Genomic DNA, 14,273 nt, shown 5'->3' with positions numbered 1-14,273 from the left:
AAAAACTTTAACTTCTATTCACCCAAAAAAAAGAAGAAGAAAGAAAACTTCAACTTTAACTTCTATATTAGGTCATGGGAAAACAGGCAAAAGATTTTTTTTTTTTTGAGTGAGCCCGAGTTATTCTCAATCAATGAACTGGAATCAATTCTTGGTCAGGCATCTGCGTGAACGTGATGACCATGAGGTGGTCATGTAATATTTCATGAAGAGCATTTTTCGGTGTGTACTATAGTATCAGGAAGCTCAACGGTGCCGACTAGTCCAGTTCGAGCTTAGTTGACCCACTAAGAGAATAAAACTCTTATAATATGAATTTTCTCTATTTATAATACTCGAATATGAGATCCTACATAAGAGAAATAAGTATCGAACCGTTTGAATCAACTCATATCGGTGATAATTAAAAGGGAATTTCACAGGAGCTTGTTTGGTGCTCTACTATTTCTTCATTTTCTACGTAGAGAAGTGGAAAAAGCTTCTTGTGAGGTGAACTTCTATTGTAATCTAATAAAATTAGAATATATAAATTAAAAAATATAATCCACATTATACGCTGGAGGGAAGAATATATATATATATACATACCTAAAAGTCATAAGTATTAGGAGAAAAAGAAAAGAAAAAAGTAAAGAGATCATATCATAAAAGAGATTCTTGAATTCATATAAAATCCCTTTTTAAAAATTTCTCCTTTTTCTTACTTGGTCACTGATTTTTTTTCCCCTTTTCTTTTTACAATCCATTAGTATTATCCCTCCCTAATTAGCTTCTGTAATCCAACACCCCTGTCTTCAAGCCCAAGAAGTCATACCCAATAATGTTGCCACTGGCAGTACTGCTCCCAACCCCACAGCCGCACTCTCTGCTGCTGTTCCTAAGCCCCAAACTGCAATCAAAACAAAACTTCTTTTCCCCAACAATTTTCAGTGGCTGATCATCACTTTGGTACTGAGAGCTGGCAGGAGGGCTTATTCTCAGCTCAAGGCTCAAGTCTGGACTCCTTTCTTGGCACAAAAATCCACTAGAGCTGTTGTTGTTTTTATCGTTGTTCTCTTCCTCTTGTTCCTTGGAGGTTCCAAAAGATATGGTGGTAGCATTCGGGACGTCGCTCAGAAGAGAAGCTGCCGGCTCATTGAGTGGCCGGTGGGTCACGGGGTCGATCCCCCGGTTCAAGAGCTTCCTCCTGATGTGCGTATTCCAGTAGTTCTTTATCTCATTGTCCGTCCTTCCCGGCAATCTGCTCGCAATCAGAGACCACCTATACGCCACAGGACATACGCGTCAGCACAAATATAATAAGTTCATTAATAAAAAACTGCGGTCCGGCTAGACAGAATAGTTCCCATGATGGCGACTTAATATCATTCACTCGGGAGGACTTACTTGTTACCAAGAAGGCTGTGGAGCTTGATGATGAGCTCGTCCTCCTCTTCGGTGAAGTTCCCGCGTTTGAGGTCGGGCCGGAGGTAATTAATCCAGCGGAGCCGGCAGCTCTTCCCGCAGCGGAGCAGTCCCGCGGCCTTGGGGAGGGAACGCCAGCAGCCCTCGCCGTGGGTACGGATGTAGGCAATGAGCTTGTCATCCTCCTCCTTGGTCCATGCCCCTTTGTTGGTGTGAGCTTTCTCACAACATGGAGACCTCCCCATGATTGAACACTCAATATTCGCAATCCCCCCCCTTCCCCTCCCTCGTATGAAATGAATGAACTCTCACCAGTTGCAGCTAACTGTTGTTCTAATAGTAGAAGTAGTGTGGAAGTAGGAGTATGGGGGACAAGAGAATAGCAAACAAACGAATAGAATAATATGGCTATGTGTGTGTGTGTTTATTTAATTTGTACGGGGGGTCGAAGGGACAAAAGAGCCGGCCCTTGTGAGGACATAAGTTGGGATTATATAATAAGTCTCTTTTGGTGGGGAGAAGTGAGATAGGGAAGTGGTGAGCCAACCTAATAGAGATATGGATAGATAGGGCTTCTAGATGCGAGTTGGTGAGAATAGGTATTATGGGAAGGAGTGGCCGGTGGGCTTCTTTACCCCACTGATAATATTATAAAAGGAGGGGGGATCCATCGGCTTATATGTAATAATTGAGTTCGAGTGAAGGGCACAGACGCACACCAACTGTTGGTAAACTCCCTGCAGTTAGGTGTTCTTGCTAGGGTTTTGGATGGAGGGCAAAGCATTTAAGGTACTATATATATAATCTATTGGACTTGGTATATAAAAGCTTTGATAAATGTATTGTACCTTACACACATGCTCATGCTTATCACCTAATCCAAGCTAGCTAACTAAAGTGCTTTTGGACACATGACATACATATATATATATGGTCTCTCGTGATGGCAGCTTCCATGGCCAAGCATGTTGTACGTGCTTCCGATCCCGAACGTAAATTGAATGTGATTCCAATTGACGTGATAGTAACAATCTTCATTTCACGTTAGACAAGTTGGGCAAACTTGAATAACCTATGTCTTGTCACATATTAGACTGAGAATCTAGCTATCAAGGAGAATAGCTTTACTGTAGTGGTCTTTATGTGGCTACCTACCCCGATTTTCCGATTGTTCTTCGTTGGGCTAAAAACTATTGAGCTAAAGAGAAATTGAAGTGGGCAGCTTCTTGCACTCTTGGAAAATAGCTCATTAACAAGTATTTCCCTGTGTTTATCATTATATAGAGACATGAACACATAATCAGTCCTATTCTTGTCCAAGGTTCAGGTTTGAAAGTATATGAAGAGTCCAATATATAGGTATATGTATCCAACTAATTCCCACGTTCTTTGACGTATAATCACAGATGATAATTCCAACCTCGTGCACGGTGATGAGTTTTCTTTAATAAATATAGCAGCCGGGGGAGGCTTTAACAATTAATGATGTCTTTGCTATGTTTCTAAAAAGTTTTTGACGTTATGTATCGTTCAATTTCATTCCATGCATTTCCAGCGTCAGACACGTTTACACATTTTTCGGTACACATTTTGATTTCCGAAAATTCAATGGGTCCCGATTAATTCCCATTTCGAGTCAGGTCTTTTCAATAAATGGTAAAACTCTTTCATCGTGAATTTTTTTCATTCACAAAACTCGAATCCGAAATATTTGTTTAAGACAAACAAACACCGAACCATTTGAAGCAAGCCACGTTAGTTCTGCACATTTTAATCAGGTCATTGTTTGCCCGAAGGAAATAAATACAGAAACAACCTGAATTTCTCCCCACGTGCTATTTGAACAGTTATTATTGATTGCGTAATATTCATCATAATTAATTAGAATCAAAGTTGGATCAAACGGGTAATACAAGGCGCATACTTTCGCATGATAACTAAGAAGTTCCAGATTCAATACTTAATGAGATTATCCGTGCCTCTTTATTAGTCATTAGGATTTCTATTTCTTTGTTATAGGCCCATATCCTTCCTTGTAACAAAAAAAAAAGTTTGGATCAAACACATGTTAAATCGGTGAATGACGCAAATATTTTATATAGGAACGAAGGCAAATGGGGTTCGATTATTCCTGAAATTATAATCCATAATATATATTTGATATTATGTGATTTTGGTTTGGAACCGGTTTGCGCGCACCAAACTCGTCTTCGAAATTATTTAAAACAAAACATTTTACAGTTCTCAAGTTGAGTCGTTCTAAGTATAATCTCATGAGCTGAACCTATAATCTAACTCTTCTGTTTAAGACCGTCTTTCTTTAATAATAATAATATATTCATAAGAATGAAGGACAATTTTTTTAGTGTGAATCTTGATAACCATAAATTTAATGGTTTTCAACCAATTCAGTCGAGTCGGATTAGTGTATTAAAATGTAAAGCTCTTCCACTGATGAAATAAATGACACTCATTGGTAGGCCTAGCATATATATGGTTATGAAACCAGGGAGAATGACCTTCACAGATCGAAAACTATGCTCAAGAATTTATGGTAGTAATTGGTTCAAGTTTTGCTCATTCCTCGGGATAGTGCCAGACATATTATGAGTGGTAGTTATTAATCAAAAGACCGCAGCCCGGATGGTACCACAACCTCTTCGAGTTGATTAAGGGTACAAGATTACTAAACAAGAGGACCAAACATTTTTTGTGGTTCGATGAGGAAAATTACATTAATATATATTTTTTTCCTCGTGAGGTTATTAAGTTGGTCGGAGGGTACGGCCAATTGTAAAAGAACCAACTTGTTTTGGCCCTTCTCGGACATGAGACCGCAGAGGGTAGTTGGGTGTATTTATTCTATTGACATCGATAACATATCATGACATATAACATGCATGAGAGAGAGAGGGTTTCTAGAAGAGTTGGGTTGGAGGGAGGGGAATATGATGAAATTGGGGAAAGAAAAAACAAAAACGAAAAAGAGAAATTGAGGGAGTATGGGAAAAGATTTTGAATGTGGTTGTGGTTGTGAATGTGGGCTATGGTTCACCTTCCACTTTTCTTTTCTTTATTATCATTTTAGCCTTGAACAAGGAAAATGAAAAAAAATAAGAAGAAAAAGGAGAACCTTATGATGCAAGTTTGGGCAACAAGAAGAGAGTAGACACAATGCAAGTAAGTTCAATTAGCAAAATCAAAAGACGTACAGTACAATGGCGCACGCTCTCGCCTGGTAATTAAGAAGTTTCAGGTTCGATATTCGGTAGGACTATCATTGCCTCTTTATTATTATGTGCTAGGCCATAAACATCTCTTATAATAAAAAAAAAGTTTAATTAGGCAATAGTAATTCCTTAATCTGCCTCTCATACATGTGGAATCGATTTCATATTTGTATAGACATTTGTTTGATGAATCACTAGGAAAACGAGAGAAAACTGGACTTTTGAGACTCAATCATCTTCATAGGTAATTCAATGTAGGGAAAGCACGCTCTTAGTCCTCTACGTTTGGTCAGATATTTCGTCCTTTATATTATGACAATTGTTTGATTTGTTATTTTTATAAATCAAATGGTTCAATATTGCTGATAAGGCAAATAATCTCGTGCAGCATGTATAATTTTGCATACGTGGCAATTATAGAATATAATTATTTTTAGTTTCAAATAAATAGAAAAATAATTTTGAAACTGAAAAAAATGAATAAAATATAAAATTTTATTCTGAAAGAACAAAATAATCATTTTCAGTGTGTATTATGGTATTCGGAAGTCCAATAGACCCTAACTAATCCAATTTGAGCCAGGTCAGCATTTTAAGGGTGTAAAACTTTCTCAGCATTGATTTTCTCCATTCACAAGACTTGAACCATATACCTTACTTAAGAGGGAATAAGTGCCAAACATTTTGACGCAGCCATAGAAGTTATAAAAAAAAAACATACTTTTTTTAAAAATTTTACCATTCCTAAATATAATGGGTTTTTGGAAATAAAAAGAAAATTTTCTAAAAATAATTTTTTATTAAAAATTGTTTTTTTGGCAGAATATATAAAATAATATATTATTTCAACTTTTATCTTCAAATCATTTTATTTTTATTGAAAATTACTTATTATTTTTTATTTTCACATATTTTTATATTCAAAATTATTTTTTGCATATTTTTATATATTTGAAAATAAAAATAAATGTATCCTAGAATTTCCACGCATGTAAAAATGTATACAAAATTATTTACCACATCAACAATATTACGGTTTGATTGATAAAAGGAACATACCAAATGATTATCATAACATGTTATAAAGGATGAAATTGAATTAAAAAAAAGTTAAGGATGAAATTGAACATTCAACCAAACATAGAGAATGAAAAGTATGCTTTTTTCCACTTAAAAAATATAATACATAGTAAAGGATATTAAAATTGATTTGATGTTCCATTTTTCCTCCAATTGTATTACGCATGATGATAGATTTTTGGTTAATGTTTTTGACAATTTAGGTGAATATAAAACAGGTTCACATGGGTATACCAGGCATCCAGAACTCCAAGGGCTAACATGGTCTATCAAATTCCAATGATTTCTCCCCTTTTGGGAATTGAGTTCAAGCTGCCCAACCCCTTCTCATCATCAATGCAAAAGATCAAATGTGGTTCATCAAATACAATCTTTGCTATGTCGATAGTCGGGGAATTTTCATAGCTCAAAAGTATATATGTTAAGTCACCTTCTAATTATTTGCTGAATGTGTTAATCATATATATATATATATATTACGGGAGATTCTATCCCTCGCTTGAAGTAATCATTAATTATCCATTTCTGATCGCGAGATCAACTTATCCAGTTAATTAAAATGAACCAATAAGACAATAACAGAAAATTTTGTAAAAGTAAAATTACTTGAAGCCATGATAAGATTTTTCAGTTAGATTTGTTAGTGTATTTCTACCTACTTTTTTTTCCCCCTCTTCTTTCCTGCCAACTGTCCCGCACACCTTAAGGTCTACTATTCATCCACATGTGTAAAGCCTTCTTTAATTTCATTACAACGTTAAACTGCACATAAACGTTATTGACAATCCGTATACATTCCTGAAATTTTCAGGTACATGTGTACCTTGTCGATCTATATATATATGACCCACATACTTATATGTCCATTCGACCCCCATAATAAGCGATAAGGTTATCTATTTTATGTTAGAAGGTTATATATAGGACCTTATTCCATAAGTTTATGATTTGGAGATATATCATTTGTTATATCATAAAAGGAAATGCTTATAGACTTACTAGAATATGATAGCAGAGAAAAGGAGGCTAGGGAACTCCATTGATGAGAATTAAAATCAAAACTTTATGAGTACCGATTGAGGACGAGTGTCAATTAACTAGAAAGGATAATATATCCTTTTTTCATTTTTTGTCGAGTCGTGTTATGGTTTTCAAAATTAATGAATCGTTGAGCATTGCATTATTGAAGTCCATTTTTGTATATGAAACTGTATTATTATTATTATTATTATTATTTTTAAGGGTATGCATTGACAAAATGAAATATTGGGGGCCGCCCGCCGTTCATGCATCCCCTCCATAACTAAAACAAAGCAGCTTGAGTAGACTCCTTGACGAGGACAGTACTCCAAAGTCCATACCACCTGCTAGGATGATATGTTAACTTAATCTTGATTCGTCAATTAATTCTTTGTACTCTACTTACCTAAGCTAGCTAGCTCGAGCTAATCACCTACCACACATCCTACGAGAAAGACTTATATGTAACGGAGGTACCATGCGACAATATTATAAGCCAATAATGATTGTCATTTTGATTTTTAGTATGTAAACAAAAATTAAAAAAAAAACTCATTGTTGACAAAAATAATCCATTATTACTAAAAATAATATTTTCTATATGTCTTGTAATATAATCCTACATGGTACCAGCATTACATGCAAAACCTTATCGCATCTTACATATTAATTTCGGAAGAAATAACGCAAGACTCAAATGAACACCTAATTAGGAAGAAGAAATTTATAAGACCTAATTAATAATGTTGTTTCTCATAATATTACATAAAGTAACTCGAAGGCTTTTCACCCAAAAAAAGGGGTAACTCAAAGACTTCAATTATTTCGCACCTTGACTAATGAAGCTTAGGTAATTAGGTGGCTAATAATTACTGCATTATTATTTTTTACAATGTGCTCAACTGATTAGGTAAACTACTACGAGAAAGGGAAAGGGGATACGATGTGTTCCTTAAAAACTAAGAGGTATCATATTTGATTTTCGTGGTGGATGTATTTTATTTTATTTTCTATTTCCTTATATTAAATTTATATTCTCGTTGTGGATGTATTTCTTTATTTTATTTTCTATTTCCTTAAATTAAATTTATATACTTTTTAATCGAAAAAAGAAACTATTAATCCTCTACAGCCGTCACCCTACACATGATTTGCTGCTATCCTTTATAATTTTTTTTTTCTTCTCCTTGAGAAACTGACTTCTGTGATGGTATATGTCTCCCTAACATTTTCCATCCATGATTGAGACAAATCACCTAAAATGGTTTGTATGATTTCCTCTTGGCCCTTTGGGGTTACCTTACATATATATGTATATAGGCGAGGAAGAAGGAAGGATATGTAAAAGAGTTCGATGTAATGACCTCAGAATATTCGTGACTTTTTATGTCAAGATATGGATCAAATAATATCCTTTTTAGGTAGTTTACGAGCTGCTGTTCAATCAATTAGTTATGAAATTCCGTTAACTCTTTATGTGTTATCAATATCTCTACGTGCGATTCAATAAATAGTGTTAATTGCAATGATTTATGCATTAAAAATGACTAAGCTGTTAAAGGCGATATCGAAAAGGGGTAAAGCTTGACAACAGCTTACTAAAGTAAGCTTGAGCGATCATTATGGATTGATTCAAGCGGTTCAACATTTATTTCCATTGAATAAGATTTCGGGTTTGAATTTTGTGAATAGAGAAATCCATACTGTGAGAGCAAACTCTTTAGTGGACTGACTCTGCCTCGAACAAGATTAATAGGGACTCGTTGGGCTTTTGAATACCATATACACACTGAGAAAAAGTAAGCCTGAGCGCTGTGTACACTCCGATAGTATTTACTTTCGTCGGTTTAGCAACTGCGTAATATATCTCACGATAGGAACTCATGAACTATTCGACATTTGCGAAAAGGTTGGGGAAAGGCCATTGAACGTTTTAAGTCCAAGAAGAGGCCCGACATAAGAAAGTGAAAGATGATGGGCCTGTGCTTCACCATTGAGAGCAGGCCCACCAAATAACATTAATCATCTTTCAAAAAGACCAGTGCCATCTATTTTTCATGCAAAGGGCCATATTCTGGTCCATTTCAACCAAACGAGCCCATAAAAATTCCTGATGCCGTGACGGGCCGGAATATAATCTCTAGTATATACAGTAGACCTTGGGATATTTCACAAATCCGATTCTCAAAATTACTGGTGTGTTTGGTTTCAGAATTAAAGTAATTTTGATTTTGATTATGGAAAAGGACAAATGATTGTATAGTATGTTTAGTTAAAGTTAAAGTTAAAATTTTTTACTCGGAAAATGTATATTTTTGTTGTGTAATGTGTTGAGTTAAAGTTAAAGTTAAAATTTTTGTGATTTTAATTACGAAACCAAACGGAGCAGTAATATCTACTCTGATTGGTCTGGTCGACTAGACCATAACCAAATGATATTGTCAACTTAACCTCAAACTGCATTTTCACGACCTCATTGTTAATTTGAAAGTGACAACAACCCTTCACCTTTACTTAGAAAGTACTAAAAATCGATCAATCAATCACCAATGCAGTTTCCGTCGCATAACAAAGTCGGTCAATTACTGAGGGAAGCCTCGAGACTGGTCAATGGATCACAATGGCTTGTTTGATTTGTAAATCATATTCTAAAATAACAATTTTAATCTAATCTTACCCACAATAAAACAAAATAATTCATACAAAATTAAAGAGTGAGCCCCATTTATACTACTTTTTTCCACAACAAAACAAAATAATTCATACAAAGTCAAATGATGGATCCCATTTATACCACTTTTTTTCAAAATCAAAATTTAATTTTAAAATTTTACTATGAAACTAAAAGCAACATTACATTCATAAGACTTGTTAATAAACACATTCCATATTGGAATTGGTACAAAGACCAAGTCGGATGTTCTTTCTCAAATGCCGATATAACAACGTTGAACTATGTAAGTAGAAAATTAATCACTAGATGTGATTGTTACAGCTGGAACGATTGTGGGAACACAGTTGTTTAGCCAGCCAGGGACCCACGTAGGATCCAATCTAGCGGCCATGGGAGCTCAGCAATTTCCCGACCTCTCGAGCTCAAGAAAGGTCGCATGGCGAAAAGGGAAAACAGGGGAAGGAAGAATAATGAAACAGGAGAAGACAACAAGACGAAGAAAGGAAAGGAGGGAGAAAGGAGGAAGGACTCTCTCTCTCTCTCTCTATCATGTCTTTTATGGTCTCCGAGTCTGAGAACCAGACCAGTCGCTTCCTCCATTAACATGTTGACAAGTATGGCAGCCGGGTCATAAGCCTTTTAGGGTTTCGCATCTCCGCCGGATATTAAAACCTCTCCTCTTTCTCCTCTTCCAACCCCTCACCGCTGCATGCACAGGTCCTGGGCTCTCAGCACCTCAGCAATTGTGAATCCGGTCGAATCGGCTTGTTCTAATTAATGTAATGTCTCGATCGTTCCCGTCCATTTCCCCTGTTCCTTTCTCTCTCTTGTTTTTGCCCAATTTCTTGAATTTAATTTCTGGGCCGCTCTTATAATCCTTCCGGGTTTGTAGTGTTTGTTTCGTCTTGTTCCCGCGTTTGGTTTTATTTTGCTGTCTGACGATGCCGGGCCGAATTGCTTTACAGTTCTTTTAGGGTCAAAATCAAGACTTTGGCACTCTTTAAGCCGGAATTTGAGCTCAAAATCCCACCTGGGTCAACCTCAGAATCGAGCCTTTCCAGCCTCTGAATCCGTAATTGCCGATTTGTGCTCCGGAAATGGAAGACGGGGAGCTCGATTTCTCTAACCACGATATGTTCTCGAGCTCGAACTTGGACAGCTTCCTAGATGACATCCTCAAGGACACTCACGCCTGCACCCACACCCACACCTGCAACCCGCCGGGCCCTGATTCCTCCCACACCCACACTTGCTTTCACGTGCACACCAAGATCGTGCCCGCGGTGAGCGAGTCAGAGGAGTCCTCAGAGAAGGAGAAGAAGAACCCGAAGAAGCGGTCCTCAGGGAATCGGGAAGCGGTCAGAAAGTACCGCGAGAAGAAGAAGGCACGGACTGCTTCCTTGGAGGACGAGGTTGTTAAATTACGGGCACTTAATCAGCAGCTGTTGAAGAGGTTGCAGGGGCAGGCAGCACTGGAGGCCGAGATTGCAAGGCTCAAGTGTCTGCTTGTGGACATTCGCGGAAGGATTGAAGGGGAAATTGGATCATTCCCTTACCAGAAGATGGGGAATGTGAACTTGGGAAATGGTAATTTGGTTATTGATCCATGCAATAACGTGCAATGTGGGGATCAAGTGTATTGTCTTTATGATGGGAAAGATGGGAGCGGTATGGGAGTAAATGGGCAGGTTTATCATGACAGCTGCGAGTTTGACAGTCTCCAGTGTTTGGCAAATCAGAGTGGTTCGGACTTGAAGGAGCTTCGTGGCTGTGGAAGTGGGGATGTAACTGCGAATACTAATGGCTGTACTGCCTGTGGGAATAAGAGAAAAGGTGAGGCTTAGACTGCTGTTTGGTTTCAACATTTCTATCAAACTCGTGCCTCCTATCATGTTTGTTTTGCACTTATTTTAAAAAGTTTATTGCTCATTGCTTGAATGTTTGTATATTGGTCTATTGATGCTTGTATTGCCAGTAGCTAAGATTAGTTTTTGATGAAGAGTGAGCTCCCTGGTCGGAAAAGATGATTATGTCTTTTCTGGTTCTTGACAGTTTTTTCAAATATGGAACTTGCGTCTGGCCAGCAGTTGAGCTGTGTAAATTGTTCTAAACTGTTTGTGCTCCATAACTCTGTTGACTGATATGTTGCTAACACCTATGTTGTCTAGATTTTTCAATCTTTCTGAACATATTGCATAATGTTATTAGGCACCGTTTGGTTCATTAAATAAAGGCCCGGAATCGGAATGCTTGATTCCATTTGTGGTTGTTTGGTGTAAGGGAAACGAAAACTGATTCCGGTATATGAAGGGAATGATTCCCCCATAATGGGGAATCATCCATTCCCTGGTGTAAGGGAAACGGAAACCGATTCCGGTATATGGTGGCCCTGTTTGGTTCAATTTTTTTTAATTGTATTTTCCATTAATTGATTTTGAGCAGAGCTTCAGTGACAAAACATATCACATATTATATATGTCAATCAAAAGATTTTCAAAACATATTACATATATATAATTGTGGAACATTATTTCAATGCTTTCTTTCCGGTGGATGAAACTTTTGTTCTCGTTTTATTTCGCAATATCATGTTATTGAATAAAATTTGGTACATTTTAAGAATTTTTTTAATTCCTTATATATGTTATATGTTCTATAAATAATCATTGAGCTGCATTGTTACTTGTTGATTGATCTCTTGAAATGATACAAATAATTATCAAACATTGGAAATTGATTCCGATTCTGTAGGTAGTGAACCAAATAGAAACAAATGGAATTGTATTCTGATTCCTAATTAAACCAAACAAAAAGGAAAATTTGTCATTTTGTTTCCAATTCTGCCCCATTCCACCTCATTTCTGGACCCCGAGCCAAACAGGCCCTTAATCTTTGGTTCCAACATTGCACTGCTAGCCATTTGTATTATGTTTCCATTATTAGTGTTATGATCTGCACTATTGCTTCTTTTTCTCTTTCTAGTATGTATTGTTGATGGTATGAGTATGACAATACTAGTGTTAGAGTAGATTATATTATGATATTATAGTCTGTTCATGCTGACAAATGCATGAAACCCCCTCTCAACAAAATCAAAGCAACATCGTTAACAATGATTTTTTTTTTTTTTGGGGGGGGGGGGGGGCTTCTTCCTTTTATTGGTAAAAGCTGTGAAGTTAAGGTACTGAACAACCTAGGACGTTTTGGTTCCTCGGCAAAGGCTGCTACCATTCCCTAATTCCCTTTTGCTTTACAGTCCTTGGACCTCTCAGTATAATTTCTTCTTCCTCTTTTCATTGCTTTTGATCTATTTCATGTAGAAAACATGTTTGATTGTTCCCAATATTAGAATATAACTTCTTCCTCTTTTCATTGCTTTTGATCTTTTTCATGTAGAAAACATGTTTAATTGTTCCTGATGAGATGCATAGTTGACAGTTAGGCTTTTCATATTTCAACAAACTACATGCAAAAACTTACCATTGTTTCCCATCACTTTACTGTATTAGGAAGGGCTTCTTCAGCTACAGCTGGTTAAGAAAGGATGCATCTTGTGGAGAGTAAATATTTCGCTGCAAATAAGTAATTTCCATATCACAGCCGCAGCTTTTAGCAGGTCGAATTTTTTTGTAATTTTTTTATTGTTTACTGTTCTGGTTTCTCCTGTCCTGCTGTTGGAACCATGGAGCTGTCATGGTCTGGAGTCACTTGAGACTTATCTATTCATTTTCTTTCCTATGCTATTGCAAAACCTCTGGGAATCTCCCCACAAAACGAGAAACTTCATGAATGGTGTCGGTAGTGGAACTGATTAGCTGAACTGAGGACTGCTAAGTTTTCCATGAAGCTCATCATATATCTTTTCAATCGTTAAAAAAAAAAGTGCATCCATCTGTCTTGCATCGGTCTTTATTCCTCTCGCCTTGAACAAATCAACCCTCGTTTTTTTCGCGTCTTTATTCTCATGGGTTTCTTGAATGTATTGATTTCCTCTCTTATCAAGTCCATTTGATGGATTTGTGATTGCTGAATTACAGCATATATGGGGATGGTGGGGTGCCTTCCATGACCACTGATATGAGCTTTCAACAGGTGAGTTTAGCAAATGCCTCACTCTGATGTCCCAAATTATGCAACTTCTTGCACTAAAGTCTGGCTCGGGAAGTATCCAGCATGCCTTGTGAGATTTTCATTCAGGAATGTATTTGCCCTATAGGGGAGGAAAGAATGATCTCATCACGAAATGGACAACACCATTGGAGCAAAAGTGATGTCTTCTTTCTGTGGTGTTTCTGTGGTCACTCCAAATGACAGCCATTACTCCGTAGGGCATTGTATCAGTTCCTCACCCACCATTCAAAGTGGTCCTGGCCCGGGGATTACTCGTAGTTACATGTAAGTGACAGTCTTCTTTGTAACTGAGCTCATTTGAAAGGGGCTCTGATGAAGAGAAAGTACCACCATTCACATTCACTTGGTATGTCAATGGGGGAAGCTAAGAAAAGCTCTCACTTCCAGGATTATTTGGATTTGAGTTGTAAATCTGCCATTTGAGTTCCATGACTGATATCTTTGTTAAGAGATTGAGACCATGGAAGGGTAATTGATTACTTATCGGTTTCTTCGTCTTAAGACGTTGGTCTCCTGTCCTTTTCCCATCGAGACACCCCCATCAAGCATCGGGCTCTACTGGAGACCGCTGCAAGCTTTGGTGTTGGGTCCTGTTTTGACTACGAAAAGCTTGATAACTCTTGATAATTTCCTCGTGTTGGTTCTCGAAAATCTGCCGTTCTAGTATTGAATTGTTTCTTCGTTCCTGAGCCGATCTTTTAGTTAATGGGCCTCCCCAAATTGGGAGTCGACTT

General features: G+C 37.1%; 2 protein-coding genes across 10 annotated transcripts; one reads left to right on the top strand and one right to left on the bottom strand.

The window, feature by feature from the left end:
- Positions 1–642: 642 nt before the first annotated feature.
- Positions 643–1,964, bottom strand: LOC116202447 (myb-related protein 308-like). Its single transcript, XM_031534001.1, has 2 exons — positions 1,387–1,964; positions 643–1,261 (listed from the first exon to the last, which is right to left on the bottom strand). The coding sequence occupies exons 1-2, from the start codon at positions 1,647–1,649 to the stop codon at positions 766–768; spliced, it is 759 nt and encodes a 252-aa protein (XP_031389861.1). The 5' UTR covers positions 1,650–1,964; the 3' UTR covers positions 643–765.
- Positions 1,965–9,838: 7,874 nt separating this feature from the next.
- On the top strand, positions 9,839–14,040 carry LOC116204005 (basic leucine zipper 23-like). Of its 9 annotated transcripts, none has more exons than XR_004156332.1 (5): positions 9,844–10,187; positions 10,374–11,241; positions 12,918–12,990; positions 13,446–13,500; positions 13,625–14,040. XR_004156332.1 is itself a non-coding variant. In XM_031536018.1 (4 exons), exons 2-3 carry the CDS (start codon positions 10,506–10,508, stop codon positions 13,475–13,477), a joined length of 768 nt encoding a protein of 255 aa, XP_031391878.1. In that variant the 5' UTR covers positions 9,841–10,187; positions 10,374–10,505; the 3' UTR covers positions 13,478–13,500; positions 13,625–14,040. The 9 variants fall into 9 exon arrangements, 6 of the variants coding, with proteins under 6 accessions (XP_031391876.1, XP_031391878.1, XP_031391877.1 ...); XR_004156330.1 differs by having other exon boundaries at positions 9,845–10,187; positions 12,918–13,024; XM_031536018.1 differs by lacking the exon at positions 12,918–12,990 and having other exon boundaries at positions 9,841–10,187.
- The last annotated feature ends 233 nt before the right edge of the window (positions 14,041–14,273 follow it).

The sequence above is a fragment of the Punica granatum genome, chromosome 4 (assembly GCF_007655135.1).
Source record: "Punica granatum isolate Tunisia-2019 chromosome 4, ASM765513v2, whole genome shotgun sequence".
Classification (NCBI taxonomy): Eukaryota; Viridiplantae; Streptophyta; class Magnoliopsida; order Myrtales; family Lythraceae; genus Punica; species Punica granatum.
The sequence above is the reverse complement of the archived record's forward strand: the minus strand, read 5'-3'. Positions and strand labels throughout refer to the sequence as shown.